At 34.8% G+C, this 16,303-nt stretch overlaps 1 protein-coding gene across 7 annotated transcripts in view; it reads left to right on the top strand.

The window, feature by feature from the left end:
• HPSE2 (heparanase 2 (inactive)) overlaps positions 1 to 16,303 on the top strand; it is a gene marked incomplete at its 5' end in the record, with an annotated part of 626,538 nt that overhangs the window by 339,949 nt on the left and 270,286 nt on the right. For all 7 annotated transcript variants that reach the window (XM_082425203.1, XM_082425208.1, XM_082425205.1 and 4 more), the window contains one exon: positions 6,771 to 6,944. In XM_082425203.1, the coding sequence (XP_082281329.1) occupies positions 6,771 to 6,944 (174 nt within the window). The remainder of the gene's footprint in view (positions 1 to 6,770; positions 6,945 to 16,303) is intronic.

Here is a 16,303-nt window from a genome sequence, read left to right on the forward strand (position 1 = left end):
GGAGAATCAGGGAAAACCTCACAGAGAAGGCCATAGGCCTAAGCTATGAAGAATGAAGAAAAGAGGAGAAAGGATATTCCAGGCAGAGATAAAAAGCTTAGAGCAACGAGAGCCATGGAATAATGTGGTTTGTCAAGGAATGGTGAGGAGTTCTAACATGACCCAAAGTTCATCATACTAGTGTTTGAGAAACGTTTTGGCCAAGTCTAAGCAAGTATCAGGCAGAAAAAATAGTTTACTTGTTTTAAGGACTCAGTCCAATCTTATTCATTTCTAAATTGGCAAAAAGGACAAAAATACCCCTTGGTAACTATTTGTTCTTTTGAAAACTTCATGTGAAGGGAGAGTGCTTTTTCTGTGTGGCTAAGGATTTACACATGTGTTTCTTACTCTTAGCTCTCAGAGGACAGTACTGAACTTCAAAAGGGGAGATGGGTGCTGAGTTCAACAGCGTACTGTCAGCTTATTCTAATTGTGAGCACATGAAAATATGAACAGATTATCAAATCTCATGAAAAACAAAATGTAGAAATGGGACATACTTGAGCAGAGCTCAGGTGATACTTTGACATCCTCTGAGGCAGCTGCCTCCTGCCCCACCCAACCCCTCCAAAGAAAAAAAGCACTTAATGGAAAGGGGCCTGTTTGGGGTAGAGTTAATACTTGGGATGCTTTCCTAGGTATTGAGTTATGAAGAGACTTTAATGCCTCATCTTGACAGAATTCTGGGGAAGCACAAATTGGAAGCCAAAATCACTTAGCAAGTCACTATTTAATTCCCAGGTGACATTTGTACCTCCGTAATTTCTATAGAAGAGGAGTTTAGAGGTGGCTATCAGTTAGGAAGGTGAGGGATGAGGCCACATCTATAAGATTTGTTCAGACAGCACTTTACATACGATTAAGAAAATGTTAATTGTTCCTGTAAAATTAACAGGGGCTGGGATACGCTGCTTTGAGGACAGTGGTTATCTGGAAATCAGAAAATCCCTATGACAGTTCCACTCTCCCTCCTTTGTAGCTCTGTGTGTCTCCCAACCTTTCAAAATGTTTTGCTTAACCGGATTTATATCTTCAGTCAAAACTTCTCCCCTTAACTCTGGATTTGTATATTCTGATCACTCAAATTCTTTACTTATGTGTCAGTTAGGCATCTCAAACTTAATGTAGCCAAAACCAAAATTCTGATCTTTGCCTTCCTCTCCTTCCATCTCCCAATCTTCTACACTTCTTTCTTAAATGTCAGTTTCATCTTTCTGTTGCTCAAGTCAAAAGCTTGAGTTTTCCTTGACTATTTTTTTCCCCTCAGACCCCATATCCAATCTTCAGTAAATCTTCTACCTTTAAAACATCCCAGGAATCCAACCACTTCCACCACTCTGCTGCTACCACGCAGGTCCAAGCCACTATGATCTCTAGCCTGAATTATCACTATAGATGCCCAGCTACTTTCCTCGCTCTCACCTTTGCCCTCTATTCACCCTGTAGTCTCTTTTTGGCTCAGCAGCCAGGGTGATGCTTTTGAAATGCGAATCTGGTCATGTTCAAAACCATCCAGTAGTTTTCTGTGTCATTTAAGATAAGAGCCAAGGTCCTTACAATGGCCAGTAAGGCCCTACACAATCTGACCCTGCTGCCACTCTGACCTCATCTCCTATTTCTCTCCCTTATGTTCATTCTGGGGCAGCCATACTGGCCCCATTGCTCTTCTTCACAATCATCAGTCTCTTACCTGTCTCAGGCCTTTGCCTTTACTATACCCTCTGCCTGGAATTCTTTCTGTAGTTATCCCCTTGACTTGCTCCCTAACCTCCGTTGGGTCTCTGCTCAAATGTTAATCTTATCAATGAGGCTTATTTAAAATAACATACCACCCCCAGTGGTTCTACTATCCCCTACCCTGCTTTACAGAGTCCATCAACCCCCACTACAGCCACATTAGAGGTAAACTCCGTGGCTCAAGGACCTATTTTCTGTTTTGTTCATGGCTATAACCCTGGAGACTATAATATTTCCTGGCATATAGTAGGTACTCAGTAAATATTTGTTGAATAAATGAATGAATCCTACTTGAAATTCCAGCCATCTCGTTGCTTAGATTAATGGGAGCCCTATTTTTTGTTCTTTGGATTGTTGTTTGTCTATTTTGTTTTTAAAGTGCCAAGTGCTGAGGAAACTGCGAAAAATGACCATCATTTATATCTTAGTGTGACTTCATTGACCTTATCCATTTGTAATATAGAGCTGAGATTAGCCTCATTGAAAAAATGGTTTTTGACAGATTGCAGTCTTGGTTCTTGATTTTTTTACTTTAACCTATCTCTGGTACTACTCTAGTCATTATTTTGTTTCTTTTCTTCCTTTTGTTGCCACAGAACTTCAAGAAGTAAGTTCAGTGTACCAGAGTCTATTCTTTTTTCTCTACCATTCATTCTTTAAGTTCACACCCCAACCTAAATCTAGAGTCTAATCTCATTTTTTGATTAACCATAATAAGTTTACTTCTTCTTTCTCCTTTTTCTCCTCAATTTCTCACCAACATCTACTGTAATTGACCAGCACCTCCTTGAAACTGTCTTCTTTTGGGTCCCTTAATTCTACATTTCTGGTTCTCCTCCTTATTCTCTGTCCCCCCCTTTTTTTCCTTCTTCCTGACCTTTATATGTGGACACTTCTTAAGGTTTTGTCCTACCATTTTGTCCTTCAAAACTCTCAAGAAGTTTCACAGCATCAACTTTCTCAGCACTATATAGATGACTCCCAAGCCTCTCTTTTCCATCTCTCTAAGACTCCAGCTCCTCATCTTTAATTGCCTGCTAGACAAGACTCCTTAAAATTCTGTTCCTATGAGATGCCAAGACAACCTGACTATAGGATATAAAGGCATTGGCACCCTCTGGTGGAGAGAGTAGAAGTCATCTTTAAGTATCTGCTTGCTTGGATGGAACCTGACAGGAGATGTTACAAGGAAGATTACATTTGTTGAGCATCTACTGAATGCTCTATATTCAAATATATGTCATTTAAAAATAAACTTCAGGGTATATTTCTTGAACTAGCAATAATAATTATTATACATATCTTTCATTGGGAACTTTCAGTTTCTTACTAGACCATTTTTATGCAACAAACAGTATTTGGGCTGTGTGAACTCCTAAGCATGATTTTAAGGCAGGAAATTGTTCTCTGATAGATGCTGTGAAGGATATAATGAGATACAGTACCAGCCTTAAGGAACTTGACAGTTTAACTGGGTAAACATGCCATTCACTCTGGAGAAGTGACTAAATCAAGAGGTAATCCCAAGGTAAGACAATGTCACAGGCGCTCAGATGCCAACAAATGGTGTAAACCCTGAGTTTAAAGAAGGCTGAGGTCACTGTAGGTGGATTGGTGGGTTCACTGAGGAATGACTTCATGGAGGAGGCGGGACTTAAACTTATCCTTCACAAAGTATTTCCCAAACTTCTAGCTCTCTAGTTCTCAATTTTTGCCATATTAACAAACTGTCTATATTGTTATTTTTCCACATTTTTCTTTATACTGACACTTTTTTGGTAAATACCATTTTCCTTGTCTTAAACCATCAAATCCATAAAATCACAGGTTTGATGTGCTTTTGTGTTTGATGTATGTTTTTCTATTACATATGAAACAAACAGAGATAATCCTCATCATATGGAGACAATTAGGTCTAGAAAAAGGGCACTTAAAGGGGATTAATCTACCTAAAAAGAATATCATTCATATGAAATTTTGATGCAAAAGTCTGATTAGGGTTTTAGTTTATAAATAAAACTAAAAATTATGAAAATAAGTGTATTTCATTTTATACTTAAATTATAAGCTGTTATTGCAGCTATGAACAATTTGAATGAACTAAATGATATTTAATTGAATATTGAGTATTTTTCTGATAAAATAATTTAACTTTTGTGGCACAGTCATAAGTATTAAAAAACATCAAAGTAGACCTCATATGATCTTTTAATAAAATTATTTTTTGAGCAACCTGTTTTATTATCACTCTTGTGAGGTTTCTCTTGTTCAGTTAACTGATAAAATTCTTCTAGATCCTTACTTATTAGTGGATTTGCATGTGATTTAAGCAATTATCAAACATTATTTTCACTGATCTCACGAAACCCTGTGTCTTTTTCTCACATTTGCAACTTGGCTTTCCAACAGATTTGTACTGAGTTTGCCTTATATTGGAGAAACTGAAAACATCATTGCTTTGATTAGTGAGGATATTGCCAAGTGGAAGTAATGTTTAAGTCAGTTCTCAGCTCAACAGTGAATATTTTAGTGTTAGGATTACTTTTATTTTCCTATGCATCCTTTAACTCTAGGACAGCCTTCTCAAACTTTATATCAGAGAAACACTTGAAATATTCTCAAGTCTCAGGGAACTTCTGGATAAAAATTATATATAAAGCTCATGGTATGTCAGTGTAATCATTTAGTTGTAGCTATTATAATCCAAAAATAATTGCCAATGCTCTTTTAAATAGAGTGATATTTTCCTGAGAATCTGTTTAGTTTGGCTGACATTTTAGCCTATTCTTTTGTAGGTTCCCCCAAAAAGGTCAGTGGTATGGATAGAATAAACTTCAATTTTTCTTTTTAAAATGTTCTACTTGATTTTTTGGTGCCTTACCCAAGTAAGGCTAAAACATTATCACAAATTTCTATCATATAAATGCTGTTGAGGTATGGTACGTGATATATGGTAAGCTGTAAGCTTAGTTTTTTTTCCTTCCTATTTAAAACCGAAAATGACCTTTTAGACAACCTTTCTAGAAAAGAAAAAGTAATTAACTTTCATTCTTGAAATTAATCCCTTTTTTCCTTTTTATGAATTTGAAAAATTATGAGGCAAACATAGTATGTTTTTGTTAAGTAACTGGTTTAAGCCAAAACGGGATATAATTTTTCTAAAGATAGGCTTGTTAGGTTACTTAAATAAGGTTTATGAATTTATGTTAATGTGGTTTTCAATATGAAAATAAATTTACAGTATTGAATAGTAAAGTTACTAAAACTATATGTCAAAGCAATATGAATAAAATTATAGCCTAAGAAAACATTTTCTATGAGACTTTGGAAGAAACCATTTTCTTACTGAGTGGCATGGTCAGATTATGTAGATAATTATAAGATCAGTATACACATGTGTTGGTTTCATGATCATTTTAATAGGCCTAAAAATGCATTTTAATTTTAATTGCTATTTTGGAAATAAAAAGAAATAATTAAGTTTATTTCCTTTTCTTTTAATAATTAAGTTTATTTCTTTAATGTGGAACTATGCTGTTTGTTGTTGCTTAGTTACTTGATTCTGGGTTTAATGTGAGATAAGTTCCCATGGATTTTATTTTCAACTAAAATGAGACAACTTCCATCCTTTTTCTTGATGCTTCTTAAAAAACACTTTCTTGTACATGTATGGAGATAAAAATGGCAGCAACCCTGTATCCCACTTCAAAAACTGATAATGGATTCAACCAAATGATCATGGTCCTGCTTTGTAGGACTAAAAGACCTATAACTGCTGCTATGAGACACCTTGGTCACTCTGTGTCATCTTTTGCAGAACCCCCTAATGATATTTATAGAGCCCCACATGGTGTTCCACAGAATCCCATTTGAGAAACCCTGCTCTAGGGACTTGGATAATGAGTACTAAGATAATGTGAACTCCTGTACATAATTTTTAACCTAAAAATTTTTTTCAATCTGTATACCACTTAAAATCATGTCATCCATATTTTGTGAAACACTGTATAAAAGGACAAGTAAAATCTGGATATGTTTAAAAGAGAAAGAAAAGGCGTGACGAATGAGAATAATCAGAACAAAGGCCAGTGGGGCAGGGGATTCTATAATAAATAGAACTGGATAACACCTGCAAAGAATTCTTTGACAGTAATAGAGTGACCTGAAGTTGGGGAAAAATTATAGTTGAGTTGTAGGGGCCTTGAACTAAAGAAAACAAAGGTCTTGCAAATCCACTAAGGTTTTGAGGAATAAGTGAAACTAATGAAATTGATTGGGAAAAGATGAATCTGGCAATCTGGGAAGAATCTAGAGGCAGAGAGGCAAGTACATTCTTGTAATAATTCATGCAAATGGAAATGAGAGCCAGAACCAGAATGGTGGCAATAGGAGTGAAGGAATGGGATGGATATGGGACATATGGTAAATAGCATTCATGGTATCTGGGATCAACCTAACAATGAACATATTTCTATTAGTAGTTGTGGTATTTCCATTCTCAGAAATATTAGAAATGTGAAATTGAGTGAGATTTGTTTTGGAAGTGCTGCTAGGTTGAGCTATTTTCTGACTCCCCAGCCAGTCATTGTTTCCTGGCCTTGTCTCCTGACACTATTCCTATCATTTCATAAAGGAGTACAGATCCAGCAGTGCCAGATTTTCTGATTTTTTGAGAAAAACTATAAATCTAGCTAGTTTGTGATATCTTCCCATTTCTAAATGTTAGCAATTCAATTTTTTGTTAACAGATAAAATATACTATAGACTAGATTTGGTTGTCAATTTGCAAACTTTATCTGGAGTTGTGTGTGCTGCTTTTGAAAATCACCTTGAAATGTACCCTGAACCAAAAGGTAATAGTCCCTTTTGGAAGCCTCTGTGTAATTCCTATTAGCAGGAAGCTCATAGAAAGGCTTTTTGTAGTAGCTAATATTTTCCTTTTGTTGGGATGTTGATTTGAAAGTTACAAGCCTTTCTCTGCTTCTTCCCAGCCAGGTCTCTAGACAAACTTTATAACTTTGCTGATTGCTCTGGACTCCACCTGATATTTGCTCTAAATGCACTGCGTCGTAATCCCAATAACTCCTGGAACAGTTCTAGTGCCCTGAGTCTGTTGAAGTACAGCGCCAGTAAAAAGTACAACATTTCTTGGGAGCTGGGTAATGGTAAGTAAGGATGTTGTTTCCTCTGAATTGACAAGATAAAGGGTAAAAAGTAAGATGGCTCAGACCATCTCTAGTACAGTGGCCCAGAAAACACTTGGGTTGTTTGACCACTGAGTTGACCTTCCAAATAGTAAAAGACCAAACAGTTGGAGAGTAGATTTAGTGAAGCCCACCATTTGCGTCTATAGTTATCTCTAGTTACCTTATCCCAAATAGAGGGGAAATGCCAAATGTGACTTATGATTAACAAATTGATATTAAACCAGATACAACCTATCTGCTCAGCCTAAGCTGAAATTTACAATCTTCCATAGAACACTGGTCCTACAAGATGACCCTTATAATAATTCAAAAGAGTTTGGTCAAGTATATTTGGGAACTGGTCTACAGTATATGTACTTCTTGAAGGTTCATAATGTACATTAGCATGTAAAAGGCTTGAGAAGTCCTGTTGCAATAAAATCTGTATAACATTTTTTTAACCCAGCATTTCTTAAATCATTTAACCGGAGTTGGTCTCAGGGGCATGCAACCTGTGCAGTCACATAGGAGCTCATGCTTAGAAGAGACCCATGCTTGGTTTAATGCTCTGCTATCGCCATCTTAATTTTTAAATAAAGGGATCCATGTTTTCATTTTGCATGGGGCCCTGCAAATTATGTAGCCAGTCCTGTTTAATCATTGCACTGTGTGTGTGTGGGTGTGTGTGTGTGGGAGTGTGTGTGTGGGAGAGAGAGAGAGAGAGAGACCTATTATCATCTCATGGAACAATGTTCCATGGAACACACAGTGTTCCTAAATCACACTATTTTTCCTAGTGATATACATGTATGTATGATACATATGATATTCTGTAGATTCCATGAGTCTCTAATATTATTGAGTCAACTGCTATGGGTTATAGTTAAAATTATGGATAGTATAAATTTGAAAATATTCTGATTCCTAATAAAAAGACATTTTGCTAAACCTTAGAACAAAAAAACCAAGAATTCTCTTACAATTACTGTTACAAATTGATAATAATATTTTTGTCCATGGCCATGTATATCTGTAGCTAACCCATGTTTGTTTGGAGCACCGTGTGTGTGCGGGGGGGGGCCAGTGTACACATACACAAGCACATGTGTGTATTTATGCACTCCACTCTAGAATTTGAAGTTCTCATAAGGTAGCAAGTGATGAGGATCTTATAAGAACAAGTGTCTTTTTTCCTATCACTTGCCATTAACTGGAATGTAGCTCTCTCTTCCTTCCCTGGAGTGGGGGAAATTGGGGGAGAGTTAGCTACCAAATGGAGACTTGTGCTGAACTGAAGATAATTTGGTTACAGGGGGCATAACTAGGGTAGCCTGAGATTTTTCATCTTCCCAACCAGTCTAGGTATCATACATTCTAGGACAAGAGCAAGAGTGATGTGATCAGCTTAGAACGAGGCAAAATTATTAAATAGTAGACAAAGCCATTTACTGATCCCTCCCCGTCGTATCTTCTATTTCATGCTCCTTGACATTCTTTGGTATTTTATGTTGTCTACTCATGACTACCCACCTAACCTTACCCTGCTCCAGTGTCAGACTCCACCCAGCTTAGCTCTTTTCTCCAAACACAGCAAAATATTCTTCAAACAATTCAAACGATGCATTCCCCAAACAGGGCATTATACCTGTCATGAGGGACCAATTAGGTGTAATGTTTAAAATGGGTGAGTGTAAGACAGTAAGGAGTGGTAGGGCCTCTGATGAGCTAGAGAATACATGCTGTGCCTAAAGCATTTGTTTTCTTTCTAAAATATTTCTAAATAAAATTGGTTTGTAAAAGAATCTCAGCTGGTTGTAGATAAGCCCAAAGCAATTAAAACTTACTTACAAATGACTGATGGGAATAATTCCTTCAGGGTTTGTGGCATCTCTGAATTTGGGAGCTTATTAAATTAAATAAATCTTTAATTGGTATAACTGACGTGATTTGGTGGAGGTGGGGAGAGTATAGGCATCTTTCTGTATATATGTCTGTTCCAAATAACTGAGAGTCTGCCCCTTTCCATCCTTCCCCCAAATTATGCTAAACAGTTTAGAGACGGAGCTAATTACATTTTTAAAATGTTGTTTAGTCACCTTAGCCACACAACACTTGATTCCCATCATCATCAATCCATCTTCAAGGATTAACAAAAACAAAGAATCATTTTTGAGGAGGAGAAAAGGCACAGTCATAGATAAGAAAATAGATAGAGATATAGATAGCAATAGATAGAAAAATAACCAAATTTATGAATTTAAAAATTCAATAAGGTAGAAAGTATCTGGTAATGTTCCTGTGAGCATTTCTATCAAGGTAGATATAGATGGTTTTTGAGTCTCTAGTCAAGAAGACTAGAGTTGGTCTGTTTCCTCACCCCCTTGCTTTTATTTTAAAAATTGCATTTCTATTTTTTGATATGACAAATAAGTAGTTTGCCCAAATAAACACACCTTTTAGGGTTTGAAGATTTATTTTGCTGATTCTTCTAATTCATTTTACAACTACTGATAGTTTTTCTTGTGCTAGCATCATATCCCTTAAGATATCCATTGTATTCTGTTCACAATGATTCTGTGTTGTATATTTAGGCCCTTGCCCCTCAAAAATTATCTGATCATCCTCCTGGCTTGGACTTGTCTCTCCAATCTTTTATCCATTTTCTTTTTGGTAACCATATCTTTTTGGACAGACATAATAGTTGAACTATCATATCCACATTTAGGGAGGGACAATAGAACTGGTCAGTTCTCTAATCCTCCCATATACACACATCCTGTTAACAAGTACTTTATCTCTAGAGCAAATCTGGCATTGGAAAAACTAAAATAGGTATTTCTTTGGTTGTTTCTCCTGGAGTATCTAAACTTAAAGTGACTAAACTTTTTTAAAGTTTAAAGTATCTAAACTTTTTTCTCCTTTAAAATCAGTGAATAGTGTGGGCTACAGACCATGAAAGCAAAATATACCCAGTATCAAGAGGTGAAGATTAAGAAAGTTTTAGGATGTCAAAGTTAAAGAATGACTTTCTTGATACAAGATTTTTAACAACTATGTTTTGTAGATATAAATGTTTCCTTAAATGTCATAAATTGTAAACTCTATATTTGATTAATGCTAGGTGATGATTGTAATTATTTGCATTTCTATTAATCATTGGTGAATCTAAAGTAAGGAAGAGCAGGGGGGAATTTTGAAGCCGAGACTCAAGTCTTGGAAGTGTAGAATAAGAAATTTAATCCAATTCTGCTCCGGAGAGATGGTGTTTGTTCTATAGAGGGCTATCCTTAACAAAAATTTTCTGAAGATAATGCAGCATCTCTAATTGAACACTACATTATGAATTGCTTCCCAAATTAGGTGTGTTCCCCAAATTGATCTGCCCACTTCTGAGAACAAATAAAAGCCACTGTTATCAATTACTGAATCAGTGTCATATATTTATACCTATGCCTGACCTATACATTCACCAATTATTCTTGTTTGATTTTAGTTATATGAATCAGTTCCCTGGAACCTGATGTCTGCTGAGCAATTTCATAAAATCAAAATTATGACCTTATAAAACTTAGCCCCTTAGAGATGATGATTCTGGCAGCCCAGCTTTATTAATTCATTCATTAACTCAATATTTATTAAGCTTTTAGTCTGTGTTTGTGTGGATAAATGTATGATGTATTTATGTATAGCCATTTATACAGTTTTATTATGTATATTTGTGTGTATATAACAGGTACAGTCTTGTGAGGGCCAAACACAGGGTTGAGCCACCGTGTTCAGACACACTTCCAATTGTTTATGAGGCTAGATCATAGCCCATAGCTTTAGAGAACTGTATTTTTGTTGGAGACAGTTTGGTGTTTAGGGAAGGAGAAGAGGGGGAAAGAGGAAGAGAAGAGAAGATGAGAAAACATATATAGTTTCTTTACCTGCTTACTTTTCTCCTTTCCCTCTCCCTGCCTGCTTCTCACCTTCATCACATTTATCTTCTCTATTCTTTCTCCACATACTCCCATCTACATAATACTCTCATGCTGTTTAGTAAGTTTATAGACTTGTACAACCATCTCCACAGTCCAATTTTAGAACATTTCCATAACTCCAAAAAGATCCCTCATGCCAGTTTTCAGTCAGTCTCTGTAACCATTCCCAGTCCCAGGAGACACTAATCTGCTTTTTGTCTTTATAGATTTGTCTTTTGTGGACATTTCATATAACTGGAATCATACGATATGTACTCTTTTGCATCTGACTTCCTTCACTTAGCATGTTTTTGAGGTGTATCCATTTTGTAGCATGTAAAAGTAGTTCATTCCTTTTAATTGCTGAATAGTATTCCAATGTATGAATATATATATATTCATATATATGTGTGTATATATCTCTCTCTATATATATCTACATAGAGATATATCTATATCTATATCTATATCTATCTATATATACATATATATCTCGTATTTTGCTTTTCCATTCACCAGATGACAGACATTTGGATTGTTTCTACTTTTTGACTGTGATAAGTAATGCTGCTGTAAATATTCATATACAAGTCTGTGTGTGGATATATACTTTCATTTCTCTTAGGAAGATACCTGGGAGAGGAGTGGAGTCGCTAGTTTCTATGGTAAATTTAAGTTTATTTTTAAACAAACTACCGCACTACTTTTCAAAGTAGCTGTACCATTTTACATTTTCCCCAGGAATGAATGAGGATTACAGTTTTTCTACATCTTTGGAAACACTTGTTAATGTCTATTTTTTTGATTATAGCCATTTTAGTGGTTTTGAAGTAGTATATTAATATGGCTTTAATTAGCACTTCCCTAATGACAAGTGATATTCAGCATCTTTTCATGTGCTTATCAGCCATTCTTACATCTTCTTTGGTGAAATGTCTACTCAAATCTTTTGTCTTTTTAATTGGGTTATCATATTATTCAGTTGTAAGAGGTTTAAATATATTCTGGATACAAGATCTTTATCAAACATATGACTTGCAAATATTTTCTCCCAGTCTATAGCTTATTTTATCATTTTCTTTATGGCATCTTTTGAAGTTCAGATGTTTTGAATTTTGATAAAGTTCAACTTACCAATTTTTTATTCTACTCTTTGTGCTTTTGGTGTCATATCTTTGCCTAACCCAGGATCACAAAGTTTTTTTCCTATTTTTTCTTTTAAAAGTTTTGTAGTTTTTGCTCTTACATTTGGGCATAAGATCCATTAGGAGTTAATTTTTGAGTATGGTGAGAAGTAAGAATCTAAATTCATCTTTTTGCATATGGCTACCAAATTGTCCCAGCATTGTTTGTTTAAAAGATTATCCTTTCCTTACTGAATTCTCTTGACACTTTTGTCAAAAATCAGTTGACCACAAATGGGTTTATTTCTGGACTCAAGTCTCTTCCACTGATCTGTATGTCTGTTCTTGGACTACTATACTAAGACTACATTGTCTTTTATTTTTGATATATGTATTTATTGCAAAATGATCACCATGATAAGTTCAGTTAATATCAATCACCTCACATAGTTACAAATACTTTTATCTTGTGATGAGAACTTTTAAGATCTACTCTGTTAGCAACTTTCAAATGTACAATACAATATCGTTAACTATAATCACCATGATGTACATTACATCCCCGTGACATTTATTTTATAAGGTAAGTTTGTACCTTTTGATCATCCTCACCCATTTTGCCACCCTCACACCTGCCTCTGGTAACCACCAATCTATTCTCTATGGTTTTTTTTTACATTGTCTTGATTACAAGTTTTATAATGAGTTTTGCAATTGGGAAGTGTAAGTCCTCCAACTCCATTCTTCCTTTTCAAAATTGTTTTGGCTCTCCTAGGTGTTTGCATTCCATGTAAATTTTAGGGTCAGTTTGTTAAATTTCCTCAATAAAGCCTGCTGGAATTTTAACAGAGAACATTGAATCTGTAGATCAGTTAGGGAAAATTGCCATCCCAATAATATTGACTGTTCCTATCCATGAGCATAGATTACGTCCCATTTATTTAATTTTTAATTTCTCTCAGCAATGTTCTGTAGTCTTCATTGTACAAGTTTAGCACTTCTTTTATTAACTTTATTCTAAGTATTTTATTCTTTTCGATGCAATTGTGAATGGAATTATTTTAATTTCATTTTTGTATTGTACCTTGCTAGTATTTAGAATTGATTTTATATATTGATCTTTTATCTTGCTGAACTTGATTTTTAGATCTTGTTTATTTTCCCCTACCTGTGTGAATTCTTTAGGATTTTCCGTATACAGGATATGTTGTCTAAGAATAAAGACAGTTTTACTTCTTCCTTTCTAATTTAGATGGCTAAATTATTTTCCTTGCCTGATTGCACTGACTAGAACCTCTAATACAAATGTTGAATATAAATGGTGAGAGCACACATCCTTGCCTTGTTCCCAGTCTTAGGGGGGAAAAATTCAGTATTTCAATTAAGTATAATATTTTGCCATTAAGCATTCAGTATTTCACTGGTAAGTATATAGATTTTTCTTAGATACCGTTTATCAGATTGAGGAATTTCCCTTCTATTCATAGTTTGTTGAGAGTATTTATCAGGAATGGGAGTTGGATTTTGTCAAATGGTTTTTTGTTTTGTTTTGGTTTGATTTTTTTGCATCTGTTGCGATGATAATGTGGTTTTGGTCTTTTATTCTATTAATACGGTATTTTACATTAGTTGGGTTTTGGTATTAAATCAACCTTGCATTCCTGGTGTAAATCCCAATTGGTCATGATATTATAATACTTTTTATATATTGCTGGTTTCAGTTAGTAAATGTTTTGTTGGATATTTTTGAATCTATATTTATGAGAAATATTCATCTGTAGTTCTCTTGTGATGTCTTTGTCTGACTTTGGTATCAGGGGAATATTGACCTCATAAAATAAGTTGGGAATTGTTCCCTCTTCCTCAATTTTCTGGAAGAGTTTATGAAGAATTGTGCATTATTTCTTCCGTAAAAACTTGGTAGAATTCACCAATTAATCCATCTGAGTCTGGGCTTCCTTTGTAGAAATAATTATAATGGCTAATTAAATGTTTTTTGTTGTTATAGGCCTATTCAGATTTTTTTTTTTGAGTTGGTTTTAGTAATTTGTGTCTTTCTTGAAAATTTTTTCATTTCATATACGTTGTGTAACTTATTGGCATAAAGTTGTTCATTGGCATAAGGTTGTAGTCCCTTATCCTTTTAATTACTGTGAGATCCTTAATGATGTTTCTTTTCATTCCTAACTTTGGTCATCTGTGTCTTCTCTCTCTTTTTTTTTTTTCTTTTTTGGTCAGTCTAGCCAAAGGTTATATCAATTTTGTTGATCTTTTCAAAGAACCAAACTTAATTAGTTTTTCTCCATTTTTTATATCATTGGTTTCTTCTCTAATTTTTATTATTTCATTTTTTCTTCTTGCTTTGGGTTTAGCTCCCTCTTCTTTTTCTCCTTTCTTAAGATAGAAGCTTAGATTATTGATTTGAGATCTTCTTTTCTAATATAGGAGTCTAAGGCTGTAAATTTCCCTGTAAGCATTGGGTTTTTTTTCCTAAACAACAAAAAAAAGCTAGAAGTCTAACATATAGTTATCAGCAGATCTTTTTTTTTTTCTGAGGTCTCTCTTCTTGGCTTCTTGGCTCACTGTGTCCTCACATGGCCTTCCCTCTGTGTGTGCATGCCTAGGTCTCTTTGTGCTCAAATTAACTTTTTTAAAGACTTTTTTAAAGAGCGGTTTTAGGTTCACAGCAAAATTGAGAAGGTATAGAGATTTCTCATATATCCCCTGCCACATGTGCACAGCCTCCCCCACTATCAACACCCCTCGCAGAGTGGTACATTTGTTACAACTGATGAACCTACATTATACATCATAATCACCCAGAATTTATGGTTCACATTATGGTTCACTTTTGGTGAGCACATACTATGGGTTTGGACAAATGTATAATGACAGGTATCCATCATTATAGTATCACGTAGAGTATTTACTGCCCTAAAAATCCTCTGTGCTCCACCTATTCATTCCTCCCTCGTCTCCCTAACCCTTGGCAACCACTGATCTTTTTACAATCTCCGTAGGTTTTTCCTTTTCCAGAATATCATATAGTTGGAATCATACAGTATATAGCCTTTTAAGATTGACTTCTTTCACTTAGTGAAAGACATTTAAGTTTCCTCCACGTCTTTTCATAGCTTGATGGCTCATCTCTTTTTAGTGCTGAAAATTATTCCATTGTGTGGATGTACCAGAGTTTGTTTATCCATTCACTTACTGAAGAATATCTTGCTTGCTTCCAAGTTTTAGGACTTGTGAATACAGATGCCATAAATCCATGTGCAGACAAAGTGAGGACATAAGTTTTCATCTCTTTTGGGTAAAAACAAGGAGCATGATTGCTAGATTGTATGGTAAGAGTATGTTTTGTTTTGTAAGAAACCACCAAACTTCCAAAGTAACCATATCATTTTGCATTCCCATCAGCAATAAATGAGAGTTATGTTCCTTCACATTCTAGCTTGTATTTGGTGTTGTTAGTGTTACAAATTTTAGCCATTCTAATAAGTATAGAGTGGTATTTCATTGTTGTTTTAATTTGCATTTCCCTGATGACATATAAAGTAGAGCATCTTTTCATATACTTGTTTGTCATCTGTATATCTTCTTTGGTGAGGTACCTGTTAAGTTCTTTAGCCCATTTTTTAATCAGGTTGTTTATTTTCTTATTAAGTTTTAAGTTCTTTGTATATTTTGGATAGCAGTCCTTTATTAGATATATATTTTGCAAGTATTTTCTCCCAGTCTATAACTTGTCTTCTATTCTCTTGACATTGTCTTTTGCAAAGCAGAAGTTTTTAATTTTAATGAAATCCAGTTTCTTAATTATTTCTCTCATGGATTGTGACTTTAGTGTCATCCCATACATTTTTATATATTATAGTTTAATTTTCATTTCACTGAAAATATTTTCTAATTCCCCTTGTGATTTATTCTTTGATTCATGGATTATTTGTTTGATTTCCAAATACTCATAGATTTCTCAAATTACTTCCTGTTGTTGAATTCCCATTTAATTTTGTTGTGGTCAGGGCACATACATTATATGAGTTAATCCTTTTCAATATACAAGACTTGTTTTATAGCCTAGCATAGATGGTCTATCCTGAAGCATATTCTATATGCATTAAAAAAGAATGTGTTGGGTGCAGTGTTCTATAGATAATTCAATCAGGTCAAGTTAGCTGATGATGTTACTCAAGTTTTCTATATCCTTACTGATTTTCTTTCTAGTCATTCTATTCATTATTGAGAA

Source organism: Balaenoptera physalus (genome assembly GCF_965194825.1).
Source record: "Balaenoptera physalus genome assembly, chromosome: 14".
Lineage (NCBI taxonomy): Eukaryota > Metazoa > Chordata > Mammalia > Artiodactyla > Balaenopteridae > Balaenoptera > Balaenoptera physalus.